The 19,460-nt window shown below is 42.2% G+C and overlaps 1 protein-coding gene across 50 annotated transcripts in view; it reads right to left on the minus strand.

Moving 5' to 3' along the window:
- Epb41 (erythrocyte membrane protein band 4.1) overlaps positions 1–19,460 on the minus strand; it is a 154,095-nt gene that overhangs the window by 63,686 nt on the left and 70,949 nt on the right. For all 50 annotated transcript variants that reach the window (XM_087548768.1, XM_087548761.1, XM_087548733.1 and 47 more), the window contains 5 exon segments: positions 16,642–16,851; positions 13,036–13,140; positions 10,245–10,287; positions 3,893–3,968; positions 2,546–2,764 (listed from right to left, as the gene is read on the minus strand). In XM_087548768.1, the coding sequence (XP_087404894.1) occupies positions 2,546–2,764; positions 3,893–3,968; positions 10,245–10,287; positions 13,036–13,140; positions 16,642–16,695 (497 nt within the window). In that variant the 5' untranslated portion in view covers positions 16,696–16,851.

Below are 19,460 nucleotides of genomic sequence, written 5' to 3' on the forward strand. Positions count from 1 at the left end.
TGTGTGTGTGTCTGTGTGTATGTGTCTCTGTGTATGTGTGTGTGTCTGTGTGTGTGTGTCTCTGTGTATGTGTGTGTGTCTGTGTGTGTGTGTGTCTGTGTCTGTGTGTCTGTGTGTGTGTCTCTGTGTGTGTCTGTGTGTGAAGGCCAGAGGCCGACCTTGGTTCTCATTCCTCAGGGCACCTTTCACCGGGTTGGTTGAGCTGGGTCTCTTCATTGCTCTCAGCAGCTATGCTAGGCTGTCTGTCTGGCCAGTGAGCCCCCAAATCACCTTTCTCTGCCCCTCAGTGAGCACCTACCTGTCTCTGCCCTGCTGGTGTTAGGATTACCAGCCTGTGCCACCATGCAAGGCTTTTTACGAGGGTTCTACGTGGGCTCTAGGAGTTTGAACTTGGGTCCTCATGCTTACAAGACATGCACTTTGCTGACTGAGCTCCCTCTGTACAGTCTAAGAGCAGTTTCTTAAAGAGCAGTGAAATGTGAAATATGAAAACAAGCCAGCGAAATGCTTGTGCTGCTCAATTGCATGTTTGGGAATTTACTGGTCTGCCCTGTGTTTTTAGTGGACCTTTTTACTTGTGCATTATTTTACTTATTAATTTCAAGACATGGTTTCTCCATGTAGCTCCGATTATCCTGGAACTGGTTCTGTACACCAGGGTGGCCTCAGCCTCAGAGATCTGCTTGTCTCTGCTTCCTGAGTGCTGGGATCAAAGGTGTGCACCACCTCGCCTGGCCTGCATTATTTTAAAAGATTATGTATTTCATAGATTCATTGCTGAGTTAATTCATCTAAATGTTGGCACGCTGCAGCATATAAACCACATTTGTAAAACACTACTCATGGGGCTGGGCAGTGGTGGTGTGCTCATAATGACTACACTGAGAAGGTGGAGGCAGGAGGATCAAGAGTTGCAGCCATTCATACTAGTGAAGAATATAAAAGAAAGGGAGGGGGGTAGAGCAAGGCACAAAACCTCTCAAAGTAGACCTCCACTGTGACTGAATAACTATGAAAGTTTCATCAGGAGCTGGGTGGTGGTGATGCTTGCTTTTAATCTCAGCACTCAGGAGGCAGAGGCGAGCGAATCTGAGTTCAAGGCCAGCCTGATCTACAGAGTGAGCTCCAGGACAGCCAGGGCTACACAGAGAAGTCCTGACTGGGATGGGGAACAGGTATCATCATAAAGTTAACAACTGTACTTGGAAACCACTATTCCCTCTGTTCGGTTTTACGGGAATAACACAATATTGTCTTTTTGTATTTTACTCATTACCAAATGCTCATACGACTATAGTAGGAATTTTTAAGTTATTAGAAAATATTATCTCTTCTAATTGTAAACTTTTCCCCCATATTTTTAAAAAGAGAATTTCACGGATCAGGCTGTCTCTGAATTCTGTATGTGCCTAAGCATGACCTTGAACTTCAGAGCAGACTAAAGCAGCTTGTGAAATTCAGCTACAGTAAGTCATTCCAATAAAAAAAAAAAAAAAAACAAGGGCCTGGAGAGATGGCTCAGCGGTTAAGAGCACTGACTGCTCTTCCAGAGGTCCTGAGTTCAATTCCCAGCAACCACATGGTGGCTTACAACCATCTGAAATGGGATCTGTGCCCTCTTCTTGTATATATGAAGTCAGCAACAGTGTACTCATATAAATGAAGTTAAATAAAATTAAAAAATAAATAAATAAAAACATGAATATATAGAGGAAGAAATACAATTGGGGGTCACCTTAGTGACATTGCAAGATTATATGTTACACACACATTTTCCTTTTTAAATTTATCCATCACCTCATTTCTCCCAAGGTAATAACCTCAATCAGACACTTGAGGAACCAGATAAGAAAATTTTAAGTGCATCATCTAAGTTCACAGGGCCAGGACAAGAAAGAAGCAACCTGACTCAGATGAGGGGAAAACCCTGCTCTTGATTGTGGTGTGTCTCCTCCCAATGTTACTAATTATTTTCAAAAAAGACCAGTAAAGTCAGTGAATTTGATGAAGACTTTCAAAATACTTCCCAGAATATCTCGACCTCTGAAACCACTGTGTGCACAGAACCCAAGTTAGAATCTCCTATTCTCAAAATCTTAAGGCACCTAACGTAGTATGCATTTAAAACCTAAAATTAAAGTTAAGGCAATAACAGCAACAGCTATTTTACCAAGCACCTACTGTGTCCAAGGCCTTATGCTAAGTAATTCCCCCACACACATACTATCTATCTGTTTAGTTTTTACCGTACAATGCAATGACCATTACTCTGATGGCTAAGAAAAACACATTTCAATAAGCCTAGAAACAGTAAGAGTTTCCAATTCAACTGGAAACAAAAACAGAAACAAACAAACAAACAAAAAAGATCCATTACCCTGATAGAAAACTGAGGCTCAGAGGGCTTGAATGACTCTCCCAAAGTTAAACAATAAAGGGAAATGAACTCAGGGTGACTCTTCCTATGGCAAACAATGAATCGAAAATAAGCCAAGGATCAAAACTCATGGCCAAAACAAACACGGAATGTGTGGAGACATTTCACCTGTATGATTTATGCAACTCCATGACCTTCTCTTCAAGTTCCCTGGTCTGATTTGGAGCCAGTTTAAAGTCGCTAACATAATCCACGCCATGGAGCTCTGGGTCGTAGTCTCCCAGCTCCGACTGCACAGTGTAAGACCCGAGGAGGGCTAACGTTGCAAAGGAACAGGGCAGACGTCCAGCAACGATGTCCTGCCGCAGCTGAAGACATAAGTAGTACCTAGAGCCAAAAGAGAAAAGATGTGGCTGCCTCAGGAACGACAAAAGAACAACACAGACGGGCAGAAGGGAAGAAGGCGGGGCGGGGGAGGGAGAAGGAAAGGGGGAAAGGAAGCAAGCCGGGTAACTAACTGTTCATAGAGGATAGCAGCACGTGACTGGCCATTGTAACACTGTTTCTTCCTTTTCTTTGAAATAGTTTCATAAAACAAAAATACTGTAACTACGTTGAACAGAACTGGAAAGGGTTTAGAAAAAGAGGAAAGCAGGAAATCTCTGAAGGAGGTAAGGACACTAACATCTTAGTGACACATACTACTGAGTACATGTATACCGTGAAAATGATCTGAACACCTCTCAGGGAGAGGGTGGCTCTCAGCTGAGAGCAACTTCACAGCAAAGTAACCTTAGAAGATGCTACTGGCTCTTCAGGGAACTTAAGGATCAGATTTTAAGAGTTTATTTTACTCCCTCATTTAAACTGTTTCCCTACGTTCTTATTTTGTATAGGAAGGTTCTACCTGCATGTATGCCTCTGTACCCTGTGCATACATTGTCCATGGAGGTCAGAGGAGGGTGCTGGATCCCCTGGGACTGGAGTTACAGACAGTTGTGAGCTGTCATGTGGGTATCAGGAATTGAATCTGTATCCTCTGGAAGGGCAGCCTGTGCTCTTAATCACTGAGCCATTGTTAAAATCAAAGATGATTTTCTTTAAAAATTCAATGGGTTCTTTTTATATAAGATTCGTGCTAGAAATTAAAGGAGCTCGAAAGACAGGTCAGTTCATAAGGATGGTTTAGAAGGGAGATAAAATCTGATAATTATCATGAAATTTTGCTTTTTCCAACTCTAAGAGGAATGCAGTAGGAAAGTTTGGTCTTGCCCTCAGAGCCTGGTTGACGAGAAGCCCTGCTCACCACTTGGTGTACCGTGTAAGCAGGGCTGGCTCCAATCAAGTTCCAGCCTTCTAGGCTCACTTAGCATTTGCAAGCCTGCTTTGGAGGGATCAGAAAGTTTGTATTTTAGACTAACCATTTAACATTTTTCTTCTGTTCAGAGTAGGGAAGTCCCCAGAGCTTCCAACAAGAACTACAGTTATATACATAGCTATTGACCAAGTATTTACCTTGTTATGTCTTCTGTTAACTGTGCTGGGTCAGGTGGATAAAACTTCACATTAAATGTAAAATTCCAAGGAACACCTATAAAAATAAAGACAGGAATTTTGTTTTTATGTTTAAATTTTTGACTAAAAATATTCAGTTTTCTTTTTTTTTTCCCTCAAATCTTTCAACATTTGCATGTTTTGTGCTTAGAAACCACCCAGAGAAGCTAGAAGCTCCTTTTTTAACCTTAGCACACAGTCTGGATAGGCAAAAGCTGAGGAAGGAACAATCCAGCAGGCCGATGTGGTCCCAGAACCTGGCTTGGAAATGTGAGCCATCAGACTCAGTGGTGCTCTTTTCTAATTTCGACGGTATTTATAGGTGATATGTTAACATTATCTGAAATAAACAAAAGCTCGGGTGCACATACGCACATACAGTTAAATGAATGTAAAAGAAACAAAAAAATTAAGATAAAATAAGTTCAGCAAAATAATATTTGAGGAATCTGGGTGAAGGCTACCTATGAATTTTTACACTAGTCTCTTGTAAATTCCCATAATCTGAAATTATGTTAAATTTTTATTAATAACTTATTCCCCCCCCCCTCTCTCTCTCTCTCTGTGTGTGTGTGTGTGCGTGTGCGTGTGTGTGTGTGTACATTCCACTGTATATGCAGCAGCTGCTCACGTAGGCCAAAATAGGTTATTGGACCCCTGAGCTGAAATTACAGGTGGTTTTGAGCTGCCGGATATGGGTGCTGGGAATCAAACTTAGATCTTCTGGAAGAGCACAAGTGTCCTCAACTCCTGAGCCGTCTCTCCAGCCCCCTTGGTTAATGATTTTTTAAATTATTTTTTAAATGTACATTGGCGTTTTGCCTGCATGTCTGTATGAAGCAGCCAGACCCACTGGAACCTGAGTTACAGACAGCTGTGAGCCGCCATGTGGTTGCTGGGAATTGAACTTGGGTCCTCTGGAAGAGCAGCCAGTGCTCTTAAATGCTGAACCATCTCTCCAGCCCCCAGTAAATTTGTTAACAGGACTTTCTGGGGCCCAAGAGATGGCTTGGCAAGTGTAGGGACCTACATTCACATCTCCAGAACCCATGCTATAAAGCTGGTCACAGTTGCATGTGCTGTAGCCCAGCACTGTGGGAGGGGTGAGGCAGAGAAATCACTGGAGCCTACTGACTCCTCACCTCCTTACAGCTTCAGTGACAAGGCCCTGTCTCGTTGGAGTAAGACAGAAAGTGACAGGGCAAGGCTGGACATTTTCTTCTGTCCTCTGCTGGCAAGCATTGCCCCCAACACACATGTGCATGCACAACACACATACAAGGGTAAGTTTTAAAATGGCTTTCCTCTGAGAGCACAGGTGAGAATGTTTTAAGTGGCTGCAACCATTTAAAGCAGACACAGTGCCAATATCTTGCAAAGGTGAAAAGAAATGACTCATATTCTACTTCCAAATGTTCTACTAAACCTACTTCCAGGCACACATCCTAAGTCAGGATTTTTTTAAAGCTGTAGGTTATGATCCACTGCAAGCCTTTTTGATGGAGGAAATATCAGCACTTGAAAATAGGAAACAGAGGCTGGAGAGATGGCTCAGCGGTTAAGAACACTGACTGCTCTCCCAGAGGTCCTGAGTTCAATTCCCAGCAACCACATGGTGGCTCACAACCATCTGAAAGATTGGATGCCCTCTTCTGGTGTGTCTGAAGACAGCTACAGTGGACTTATCTAATAAATAAATAAATCTTTTTTAAAAAAGGAAAATATGAAATAGGTATAAAAGAAAACATCAGGATGTCACCCACATAAGGGTTAGTAATTGTTTGGTGAAGTTTTCTTTCTAGAGTAAGTTTCAAAAATGGTGTTGAGTGAGAAAAGTCACATAATTTATATGGCATTCAAAGGTCAAAACAAAACCATTATCCTTTAACAATAAAAATCCAGAAGTAATTAAAAACATTCCCCAAAACTCAGTGGAATAATTATTACAAAGTTCAAGACCATGGTGACCTTTGGAGATGAAGTAGAGGAGGGTGCCTGAGCTAAAGGCTTTTTAAAACATAATTTGAGTAAATTACATACAATTTTCTGCATACAGAGAAGGTGCAAACATATCTTACCTATAGACTATCCCCGGTTTAAATTTTCTAAAAGTTTAAAATTATGTTAAAGCAAACACACACTCTTTCCGTGTGTGTGTACATGTGTGTGTATGTGTGTACATGTGTGTGTGTACACATGTGTGCATGTGTGAAATGTGTGTAGTGCTTGCAGAGGCCAGAAGAAGTTACTGGATTTCCTGGCACTGAAATTATAGGTAGCCATGAGCTACCTGACTGGCCACAGGACAAGGGTGACTGGCCTGACTCAGCAAGAGAGAGCCCTCTTCTAGAATCTAGAAAATAAAGGACCTGAAGAGAAAGCTGGCAAGAGAAAATAACACCTAAGCTCAGAAGATACAAAAGGTTGACTCTAAGGAAATTTCAAAGTAAAGGAAAAAAGCATGTACTGTGGGTTGTAAGCAGGGATGTCTGTATGCTAATGCTGAGGGATGGTTTATACACTGTGCATTCAGATGCCGATTTCTGTGCCCAGACAGCTGGCTGCAGTCCAGATGGGCAAAGTCAAGCATCTCCAGTGTCAATGTTATGTAAAAATTGTTTTCCATCACCTCTGACCGGTTAATGAAGAGCTGATCGGCCAATTAACTGAGCAGAAGAGAAGAGGGAGGACTTCTGACCCCAGTCTCTCTGGTCAAGGGACCAGAGAGAGGTCGAGATGGCAAAACAGCTACAAGGACACACATGGAGCGGAGTGAGCCAGGGTAAGACCAGATGGCAAGTAACAGGCATGTGGCTTGGTAACAGGCAGCACAGCCAGAATAGCTCAGAACCTGTATCTTCATGCTTCAAGCTTGTTAATAAAAATGCTAGGTCTCTGTGTCTTTTATTCGGGAGCTAAAACAGGCTTGAGCTGATGTAGAAATGCCCCACAGTTATTTGGAAGCAAAAGGAACATAAGACACATACACAAACACACACACACACACACACACACACACACACACACACACACACACACACAGGAAACTACATTTACAGGAAAAGGATAAAAACAGAGCTGGAAGGAGTCCCCCAAGTGGACTACAGACCTCTATGGAAAGGAAGAGATGTGACTGAAGAGAAAGCTGAGAGTCTAAACAAAATGCTAACACACGTGAACACACGTGAACACATGTTAATGCTGAGTAGACAGGGGACAGGGATTTTGTTATATAGTCTTTATATTTTGTCCAATTCCTCCTGCGATTTAAAGTTTTGGTGTTTTGTTGATTGGCATGTGCTGGGTAAGTGCTCTACCACTGCTCTATAACCCATCCCCAGCTTTATCAACTTCTAAGAGTCTGGGTCGGGATAGTCCAGTTGTTGAAGCAGTTGTTTTGGTGAAAACCTCAACCTGGTTCCAAAGACCCACAGCAAAGAATAATGTTTGGGCGTGGTGACATGCTTTTGTAATCCTAGTGCCAGGGAGACAGAGACAGCGATGCCTGACACTTGCAGGCCAGCGAGCCAGCACACTCAGTGAGCTTCAAGAATTAAAAAAAAGCCAGGGTAGACAGTGCCCAAAGATGGGGCCCAAAGTTGGTCTCTGCCCTCCATGCAGGGGTGCGTACCTATACACACACAATCATCACACACATACACTCACCAAGATATATAAATGAATGAATGAATGAATGAAATGTATTTGTAGACACTTAGCAAGTGCAGAGACACATTCACAAATGTAAACATGAATGTAACAGGAAATTAACAACTGGAGGACTAATTCGAAACACACAGGCATGACTGCTTACATATGGTGTATGTGATTTTATAAAAAAAAAATCAATGAAAAATATATAGATGGATGATGAGCAGATAGATGGGAAAAAAGGAAGGAAGGAAGGAGGGAGGGAAGGAATGGAGGAGGGAAGGAGAGAAGGAAGGAAGAAGAGAGAGGGAGCAGGCAAAAGATATGGCAATATATCAATATATCTGTTATACAAAAAGAGGAGCTGCATATTGAAACAGACACAACCATGGGTGTGTGTTTACATACACTCAGACTTGTCTAGAAGGGAGACAAGAAATTAGTTACCATGGCTGCTTCCAGAAAAAGAAGCTGCATGACTAAGACAAGGCAAGGAAGACTCACCTTGTGCTATTTTCGTCTGCAAGTTTTGATTTCATACAGCCTACCTGCAGCATGGATTTCTAAACCATGCCTAGCATTAATAGCTTTCGATTTGTTCATTCTGAGGCAGGACCTGAAGGAGCTGAAACCCAGGATGTGGACTCTCAGATAGGTATGAATTTTGAAAAATTCCTATCTGCCTAGAAATACCTTGCAGTTCATACCAGTTTAGCTGATTAGACTTAATGATACTTACACTCGTCATGGGCACTACAGAGATGGCTCAGCAGGTGACAGAGATGGCTCAGTAGGTGACGTCGCTTGTTGCACAAACCTGGCTACCTAAACTTGACCCCTGAACCCATGTACAGGTGGAAGGAGAAACTGACTCCATGAAGCTGTTCTCTGGCCTCATCACATATGCACATGTATACACAGACACATGCACACTCACAATAAACAAAACTACCCAAAGGTACACACCAAATATATAATGAAAAGGTTAAAAAAGAAAACACCTTTTTGACACATAAAGATCACTTCCTGACATTCTATACAATTCACTAGAAAAGCTTCCATTAGGAACATGCCCTGACCCCAAGTAGGTCTCATCATTATTATTTTTAATAGAGTCTTGCTATGTAGATTTATAGCTTGTGAAACCTGCCTCAAAATAATGACAAAAGTAGTAATTATAAAATAATAAACTTAAGCTTTTACTAGTAAAGAACAAATGTAGAAAGTTGCCAGCCCAAAAGGACTTTTTTTATTTTATGTCTATTTTAAGAATGCTAAAATAAAAACAATACAAAGCAACACTCTAAAATAGTCATGTGTAAGGTCTAAAGAAAAACATTTCATGATAACAAGTGTTTCAAGAAACAAGGGAGCAATTCTGTTTGGGTGACAGAATTAAAATCTGCTAATCAGAATGAGTGACAACCACTGCATGTCCTGGAAGTGTCTTCAAGAATAGATGAGGCTAAAGTGACAGCTAGCTGTCCTTAATCAAGACAAGCCGTCTTAATGAGCTCATTGGGTCTGTGGCTATGAAATGCCCATCTACACATTTCCATCCCAGAATAACGGTGAGCAGGGCATGCAACACAAAGTCAGGCTCGAGCTAGAAGAGAAGTCCCATTGCCAGAAAGAAAGCCAGTGGCAAACACATCTTCCTTCCTTTTATTTGCAAAAGGGCTGCAGACAAATAACTCTCCCTCATCTCCCTCGTGTGCTCTGGGGCCATCCGTGGAAACCTGAAACCTTGAATAGTACTGGACCCTATAAGTATTTCCCTCATATAGATACATATCTCTCAAAGTTGAGAACTTATCTTTCCACCTAAAGGACATACTTGGTAGCTTCTCTTAGGCCAACATGACAACTCCTGTACTTTGCAGCCATTCTTAAATGAAGAAAGGCTTACTTCACGCGAGCCTACGCTAGTCCATCTGATAACCTCACAGCTACTAAGCGACAGGTGTGTGTGCACAGTATACAGTGTGGGTACACTGGACCAAAGGTGACTCAGGGCCTAGACATGACAGTGCAGGGCCACACAAGCTTTTATTTCCACCCAGGAAAGCACATAACTCAGAGGTTCCCAGACCACAGGTAAAGGGAATTACAAAAAGGAGAAGCTACTACACAAAGAGGAAAAGCATGGAGAAAAAGCTAAAACATGTGAATGTGGTCGTAGCTCGTGTGTAAGGCCCCAAGTCCAGTCCCTAACACCAGAAAGAGAAGGGAGAGAAACACAAACAGCAAAAAGAACCTAACGGTCTAGAAAACTAAAGGAACCAGACCCACAGCAGCTCCTGCCAGTGGCCAGCGCAAGACTCCGTCTCTGCTGTTCTGAGGGCTGACTGACTCTCATGACTGTTTTCTCTTCTTCACTATTTCCCGACCTTCTCTTAACTCTCCTCCATTCCTACTGATCCAAGTTTGCCTAGTTGGTCTGTTTTTTAAGTCAAAATCTGACCCACATCTCAAAAGTGTCAGTCTCTACTATACTTTTCTACTATGGAATCGGCCCTTCCTTCCAAGGAAAAGTTTTATCTCTATTTCAAAGCAGTCTGCAACAGCCAGGCCTCTCGGTGCCTGACTCACAGCCAGTGATGGCTGGAGGATCCTCTGGCCCAACTAGAAAGAGAACTATAAAAGGGCTGTGTCTACTCACCTCGAACCTGCTTTTTTATTTCTTTGGCAGAATCCAGCCATGTCTGTAAAAAGAAGAAAAGGCGTTCACACAGAGCTCCAAACACACAAACAATTCAGCACGGAGGCAGCTAACTGGCCGCCTTGGGGAAAAACGCCTCCAGATGAGCCTACATTTCCCCTGGAAGCCTTTGCGATAAGTTTACAAAGCACAGTAGTTCTCTGCAGCAGAAGAAGGAACCAGAGGTTGGTTTGAACCCACACTCCAGTATGTCCTACTGAGTAACTCGAGCCCCTCTGTGCCTAAGTCCCCTCATCTCTAAAATGTCAATTTTGTCATAGTGTCCCTCTTACAGAGCTCCTCATACATGTAAGTCTGCTTATAAACAGCAAATGTAAAGCAAACATGTGCCATTTATAGGATGTGGGAAAGATTAGTAAAGATCTAGAACTGGGAATGATTGACAACTTCCCAATCTTGTGTTCTCCTCTAACCTCTGATCTTGTTCAGATTTTCTATGTCAGCACAGCCTCTGGTGCATGGTTCATTACCCAGTTAGTATTTACTGAATGAATAGATCTTCCCTCTCCCCGATCTTCCCTCTTCCCTCTCCCTTCTATGTTCTTCCACCCCACTAGAGCAAGCCTCTTCAACCTACAATATCCTCTGCAACATAATGGTGCTTTAAAAGGCCTCACTATTAACAACCCTTCACAGGCCTCTAGGGTAGATGTTTAAAGACAAAATCTGCTAAATTTCTAGTATTATTCAGAATGTTTTGTTTTGAGATAGGCTAGATGGTCTAGAACTCTGTATGTAGACCAGGTTAGCCCTGAACTCACAGAAATCTATCTGCCTCTGTCTCCCAAGGGCTGGAATTAAGGTATGTACCACCACACTCAGCATATTTACAACATTAGATTTTAAACTATATTAAACGGTTTAAAACTACAAGATATATACACATTTTGGATGAATCCCATTGGTAGAATACGTGCTGCTTACATATGCAAGGTTCCCAGGCTTAATAGTCCACACACTCAGACACACACTCATACACACACACTCACACACACACATATATACATGGCACTACATGACACACTCACACACAGCACATACACACTCACATAAAAATTAACCGCACACTTGTTGGAGTCCTGTCACAGAGAAGAACCTGAGTGCTTTCTTTTGCCTCTCATTTGGTCAAAGGCAAGGGAATTTAAACATAAATGCTAAACTTGGCGGAACGTCTGAAAACCCTTGGCTTATATGCACCCCAAAATGTTCACTAATGGCACACACAGCAGGGTGCTCCACTGTTTTAAGAGACTTTCCGGCTCTCCACTCCAGAGATTCCATAAGCAATTCTACGACTCTGGGCCTAAAATCCCCACCAAGCTGACACTGAAGAAGGCAAATCCAGATTTGTGTCAATCACATGGGATCTTCAAAGTCTAAGCTCTCTTCAGAACCCGTTACTACTTAGGGTGAGATGACTAAGCAGGTAAAAGCAGCCCCTGTCCACCGAGCCTGAGTCTAAGCTCCAAGCCCTGTGGTAGAAGGAGGACACCAACTCCCAAAAGTTGTCCTCTGACCTCCATACATGAGCAACCCCTAATCCCAACCCCATGCACAAAATGGATTAATACAATTTATAATTTTTTGAACAAGATCAGAGGCTGAGGTTAAAAACACATCAAAAGCAGAAACAAAACATTTTATTAATAATAAAATCAGTATGTGTACTTCTTTGCTCAATTTAAAATATTCAATTCTTGGTATTGTATTCAGCTAACAAATGTTGGAGGAATGGTCCCAGGTGGATGACAATGTGGTTATGAAGAAAAGACTAGGGCTGGAGAGATGGCTCAGCAGTGAAGAATGCTGGCTGCTCTTCCAGAGGACTCGGGTTGAATTTCCAGCAACCACATGGAGGCTCACAACTGTCTCTAACTCCAGTTTCAGGGGATCTGGCACCCTCACGAATATGTACATGTACGCAAAACACCAATGCACGTAAAATTTAAAAACAAACAAACAAACAAACAGACTAAATTAACACTTAAGGAGCAGTCACTAATGAGAGATGAGTGGTGAGCAGCCATTTGCTCGCCCTGGGTGTGACTGTGGCGATGCTAAGCTGAAGCCCAGAGCATCTCAGAACACAGACCTGAAGGAACTTTAGAAACATCTCTCCAGGTATAGGGGAGATCTGAGTCTTGAGATGCAGAAGTCAGTCAGACAAAGAAAAAATGAAAGTAATTAGAGAGGTACAGAGTACAAAACAGCTCCTGTGCCTAGTTCAGCACAACTTGAGCTCAGAGGTAGTCATGGAAGACAGAGGACAACTGGAAGTACAGAAAGGCCAGGACATGGAGACAGTACTCTATGCTGGGAAACCAGGGCTGCATCAAACTCTAGGAAAGTGGGAGCCGCTGGAGGGTTTAAAATAAAGGAATGACAATCATAGAAGTGTGACTATAGTCAGAGGCTGTAACTGAGAACACATACCAAGGTCTACAGTATAAGGGATAATGCCCCGGGGTCTTAACCTTTTCACCGTTCATTAGCTCTATAACCTTGGTATGAGACAATCCTGCTGAACTTCAGTTTCTCTTGATGATGAGAAAAAGCACTTTAGTAATAATGCACTCTCTCTCCCTCCCCCCCCCCTCTGTAAATTCTAGAAGGAAAACCTGAGAATACGAGAGACCACTACGTGCATGGATGTCCTGGAGAGGCAGGTATAAACACTGTCACCTACATGAGAAGGGGAATCTGCCAGGAGCTTACCCTGCAGTCTCCTTACCTTGGAGGTTGTGCTGTCCCACACGGCTAAACCAAAGTAGTCTTCTTCCAACAGGTTGAGGTGTTCACATACTCGCTTAAGCAGGTCTTGTCCCTTAGCGTGTTTCTGTGAAGATACAGACATGCTAGTTAAGGTTCTTTATTCTTGCATTCATCACCGGAATTTTCAAAAAGTGTGATTTTCCAATTCCCTCTTTTACCTTTTGTAACAAATACATTCTCAGGTGACTGCACAGTCTAAACAGAACATAATTTGTAAAATTCCTCTTCTTTGATATACCAGCTTATAAATGCAACATGTTACAGCATTTTGGAAATAGCGACAAGGCTAAGTAAAATCCCATCTCCCCTCTTTCTCCATCTCCAAAACGTCACACCCTCAATGCAGGACCTCACTATGTCATCCTCCAGTGTGAGAAATCTTAAGTGCTAGGACAACAGGCATTTACTGCCACACCCAACCAAGCACACTTGTGTGTGCATTTCTCACAGTCATGTTCTACTCCAACCCCCCCCCCATAATTTTTTGTGCAGTGTTTCCTGAATTATGCTATGGGTCACAACCAGTTACCATGATCTGTTGAGGTTTGGTCTGTTGCTATGTATTATAATGTTAAATTCTGTAACCCCAGGTCTAATTGCCTCAAGACAAGATCTTCACATATATCAGCTTTTACTGTATAAATATTGCCACCACCAAGTTATCTGTGACTGGTTAATAAAGATGAGTACAGCCTGTAGTTGGGCAGAAGAGAGGTGAGCAGGGCTTCAGTTCCCAGATTTGGGGTCTGAGGCAGAGAAAGAGAGAGAGAGAGAGAGAGAGAGACAGAGACAGAGACAGAGACAGAGAGACAGACAGAGACGAGAGACAGACAGAGAGACAGAGACAGAGAGAAGAGGAGGAGGAGGAGGAGGAGGAAGAAGGAAAGAGGAAGAAGCTGCTGAGGTGTATGTAGGTGGATCTTGAGCTCATGTCGATGAGGGCCAGCCTGTTGGTGTAGGAGCAGCCCAGGTGAAACATATCAAGTGATATCTCAGAGTTCTTGACAGGAAGGAGACAAAATAGCAGAGGGTTGTCATCTGCCCAGCTCTAATGCTTTCAAGGCTTATTATAAACGTAAAGGTTTTGTGTCTTTTATTTGAAGGCTAAATGATCTAAGTTGGGGTAGAGACACCCAAATAATATTCACCACAACATTCATCAACTCAGTTACTGGCTCAACCTGTCAACAGAGATAATTGTGGCTGTGGAAATCATTTTCAAAATAAGTAGCAATAAGAATGACCTATACCTGAACTCCCTACAGTCTCTTCCTGAGAGGTAGGAAATAGACAGCCTACAGACACTGGTGGTTCCAGGAGCGATTCAGTAGTGTTACAAACCATTTTCTTTACAAACTCAAACCACTTTGGGTACTTAGACTCTTGCTATAAGGAAGAATGAATGCCCTAATCTACAGGCTATGAATTAAAGTTAGAACAACGAGCTAACTCCACTATTTACCAGCTAATCAACTGTGTCATTTCAATTAACAATGGCTGGTTCAGCTGTAAAATAAGATTATTACACCAGTTTACTGAAAAACAAACAAACCAGAAGCATGTTAATGTCTTCTGAGAAATGTATATAAAAATAGTTAAAAATTATATACCTTTTTTCCTGTTAAGGGGACCGAACCCAGAGCCTTGTGTGTGTTATGAACCTGTGCTATTACTAAACTACGTCCTAGCTGTATAGATCTTTTTAGTACATACACTTGACATAGCCTCTTTTAATGAATCAATTTAAATGACTATTAGTAATTTTCATAATTGTTCATTCAGCATTAACTCATTTATATGGCATCATTTTCTTCACCTTTTTTCCTGATTTCTCCCTAAATGATGGTCAGTGATCTGAAAAACCAGGTACGTTTCCCTAACCCCTTTTTTCATAATTCCCAAAATTCGGGAGTTCCAAAAAAAATACAAAATCCAACTCCTTAAAGGAGTCGATTTATTTTATTACTAAAGCTCATTTGTTGAAAACTTCTGGCTATTTTTATCTATCTATAATTGCACAAATCTTTATATTTTTACTACAGAAATAACATCTTTGAGTCAGGCAGAGTAGCCCATGCCTATAATTCTGGAGACAGACGCAGGAGACAGGAGTTAGGAGTTCAAATCATCCTAGGCTACATGACGACTTGAAGCCCAGCCTAAGCCGCAGGAGTCCTGTCCCAGCACCACCACAATCACAAAGTTAAAAATAATTTGTATTCTATATGTAAGATTTTAGAATGCTTGTGGTTGAATACATTACATATGTACAAGATTTGACCAGTAATAACGAAGTCCAAGCACGACTCGTACATTTCATCGTAAGAACCATCAGTACTTGCAATAACTGCACACACAGCAAACACAGCATAATTAGAGAGCAACAGTTAGCAGAGGTCTCAGCTCGGCCCGAAGGAACAAAGAAACTAAATACCTGCATTTATTCAATTCCTATTCAATTACTGATTCTTTCATAAAAATGAGAGATTTTAATAAGTGGTGTGCATATATAAATGGAATTATGTAATTTTTACTTCTTTATTCTATCTCATGGGACTAAAGACATATCAGATACAATGAATGACTGGGGCTGGGGGAATAGAAATGTCAGAAACAGAAAGCCTGTGTGTGAGTGTGGGTGTGCGTGTGTGTGTGTTGTGGGTATGTGTGTTGTGAGTGTATATGTATGTGAGTGTGTGTGTGTCTCCACATGAATTCGTGTGCATCACCTGTTTGCAGGTACCTGAGGAGGCTGTAAGTGGATGTCCCCTGGATATAAATGGATGTATGGATGTAAGTGGATGGATCCCCTGGGACAGGAGTCATAGACAGCTGTAGGCCATCATATGCCCATATGGTACTGGGAACCAAACTCAGTTCTCTGCGAGGACAGCAAATGATCTAAGTCATCACTCCAGCCATGTAACTTCCTTTTAAAGTATTTATTTATTTGACCTCTGTCTCTGTCTCTCTCTCTCTCTGTATGTTTATGTATGTACACACAACATGTATGTATGTGAGTGTGTGTGTGATTCCACAGCATGCATGTGGGCCAGAAAACAACCTTAGGTGTCAGTCCCTTGCCTTGTAACTTATTTGAAAGAGGGAACCATCACTTCTTACACCAGGCATTCTGCTCACCAACTTACTGGAACTCTCCTGTCTCTGTGCTCACCTCCTTGCAAGAGGACAAGGATTATAGACACTAATGCAGCCAGCTTTGTGTGGGTTCTAGGAATGTGAACTCGTAGCTGCATGGCAGGTGCTTTTCAAACATAATTACAGGATAGCTGGAAATTCAGACTATTTTGGAAGATTTGGTTATACATACATACATACATACATACATACATACTTACTTTTGAAAAAAAAATGTCTTTAAGTCCCCAGATCTTGACAGATTCAGGGAGGAAAAAATAAAACTCATGACTTTCCTGTCACTTCATTTCCAGAAAGCCACTGCCAACATTTCCACCCACAGAATGCCCTCGGGGTGGCCTTGTGTGTAGCAGCCCCACTCGAGGCGACTGTGAGCGCTCTGACCTCCGGGATTAAAAGGACTCACCTCCACAACGCATTCGTAGACTGTGTCGTCCAACAGGGAGACCTTGCAATGCATGTTCCTGTGTCTCCTGATGGGCTTCTGGGAGGTCTCGGGCTCTCTCTCTGCTCTTGATTCTGGGTCCTCTTTCACCTCCGTTCCAGAGCACTCCTCAATCCCTTCTCCTTCCTTCGTTTCCGAATCCGGGTCCTCTCTGTGTTCCTCCTGAGCTGGCTACACATCCATGACACTAAGTCACTGAAAAAGTACTCAAAAACAAGCCACACACTACCACCTATCGTAAATAATACAGCACCCCCACCGATAAAGATAGGAACAGAAAAAAAAAAACTATCAAAGCAAAAATAATTTGAATTATATTACCTATATCATATCTTTCTAAAAGGTATTATGATTTATCTAAAGATGTTCAGGTGGAATCCTATCAAATTGGTCAGTGACTGTGGGACACCAATCCCCTGCTCTCCGAGTTATATAATATGGTGCTCATCAAGTTCTTGTTGTCCCTCTTCTGTGATCGTCAGCTTTAGCAAGGTCACTTTGTGGACTGAAGGTAAAGTGATTTGTCACAGGCTTTACATACAGCTAAAAGTTCATGAGGCCTTCTCATCTTCTACATCTCTGCATTAAGCACATGAAGGTACCAGGCTAAACACTGTCACTCTGCCTTGGAACATCCAAACAAGGCTGAAGGAAGGAAGAGGAAGACTGAGGTCGGCCTCTCCGGCAACCCATTAAATCCTCACGCAACACAGCAAAGTCAGAAAATATCTATCTATTTATTTTATTTATGTGAGTACACTGTAGCTGTCTTCAGACACACCAGAAGAGGGCATAAGATGGTTGTGAGCCACCACGTGGTGGCTGGGAATCGAACTCAGGACCTCTGGAAGAACAGCCAGTGCTGAGCCATCTCTCCAGCCCCAAAAGTCAGAGAATGTTTTGAACCACATTTTCTTACTGACTTTTTGTAGTTTGTTTTGTCTTTTACTTATTTTATTTTTTAGATTTTATTTACTTTATTTATATGAGTAGCTGTCTTCAGATACACCAGAAGAGGGTATCGGATCACATTACAGATGGCTGTGAGCCTGTGTGGGTTGCCAGTCCCACTGGACTATTTTCTTATTTTCAACATAATAAATCTATTGAGAGTTTTAACTAAATTATGTGAATTTTTCTTCTTCCAAATCAATACATGATCGACATTTATATATAAAAAAGAAGAGACTGAATTGCTTGCTTGCTATACCAGATTCGGGAATGGCTGACAGGCTTGTAATAGCCTCAGAGAGGCCTTCATGAGCTATTCTATCCGTCCCAGCCACTGGACTATTTCTTATACCAACAAGCCGTCTGCTGCTCCTCCCACCTTCATGTGGGTGGTCATCAGGCTTGCAGCAGCAAACACTTCACCCTCTGAGCCACCACACTGTCCTGCCATTTATAGTTTGTAACTTCTCAAGGTACACACTATCCTAGAACCTGGTGTACACAGTAGGTTTTCTTTCTCTCTTTCTTTCTTTCTCTCTTTCAGAATAGAGTTTATTCAGAGCATGGGGAGGGGAGTTAAGAGGGTAGTAGGGCAGACAGAGAGAGAGAGAGAGAGAGAGAGAGAGAGAGAGAGAGAGAGAGAGAGATAGGAGAGGAGTAGAAGCCAGCCATGAGCACATGGAGAGAAGTGGGGGGGGGGGATGAGAAAAGAGGGACAAAGGGGGAAAAGGGTAAAAGAAAGAGAGAAAGAGAGGAGCAAGAGAGAGCAAGAGCCGCAGTAGGTTTTTAATAATTAGTTTTGAATGACTGACTGACTAAACAAACAAGCAAGCAAGCATTTAAAACTAATTGATGGGTCCTGGGGCACAGGTGCACGCCTTTAGTCTCCCGCACTCAGGAGAAGAGACAGGGAGATCTCTGTGAGTTAAGGGCAAGCCTGGTCTACAGAGCTATTTCCAGGCTACCCAGGCCTACATTGCAAGACCTTCATAAATGAATGAATGAATGAATGAATGAATGAATGAATGAATGAATGAATGACAGGCCTGATAGATGAGGCTGGGGAGATGGATCAGTCAGTAAAATAGTTGTCCTGCAAGCACATATCATTTTCCTGTGATTTCTATGCAGTCCCTAGCTTGATCCCATAGATCTCATTCATAACTATTACATAGTGAATCTTCTTTATATGTGTGTGTGTGTGTGTGTGTGTGTGTGTGTGTATGTATGTGTGTGTGGTCATGCATATGTGTGAGCACACACACATGTAAGTCAGAGGACAACTTTAAGGAGCTGGTTCTTGGTATCTACCTTAGAGGCAGAGTCTCCCTTGTTTCTCCCACTGCACTATTCACTCTAAGCTAACTGACCCGCCACAAGCTTCCAGTTGAGTCTCCTGTCTCCACTTCCCAACTTGCCAAAGGAATGCTGGGATTACAGATTTGTTCTTCCACACTGAGCTTCTTAGGAGGGCTTTAGGGGATTTGAATCAGGTCACCAGGCTAGTGCAGAACGCCTTTCACCCACTGAGTCATCGCCCCAGCCTGGACCTTGTTTCTATATTGTCTTACTAACAGCTAGTGCCTGTTATGATTTCATCCTAAAGTCGGCCTTTGGCCCTCTGAATATACAAGTAATATTCCTAGAAACACATGTAATAATTTTAGAAGTCTAATGAAACTATATAACCCAACCTTTAGGCCCTTCACTGAAGTACACACAGGACTTAAACTTTAATAACTAGATAATACTTGAAGCTTCAGAAGTAAGATTTTGAACATAACTCGTGCTTTGCATTCCCTCGGGCTGGAAGGACTAAGGCTCCTAGA

The sequence above is a fragment of the Rattus norvegicus genome, chromosome 5, assembly GCF_021556685.1.
Source record: "Rattus norvegicus strain SHRSP/BbbUtx chromosome 5, alternate assembly SHRSP_T2T, whole genome shotgun sequence".
In the NCBI taxonomy this organism is placed as follows: domain Eukaryota; kingdom Metazoa; phylum Chordata; class Mammalia; order Rodentia; family Muridae; genus Rattus; species Rattus norvegicus.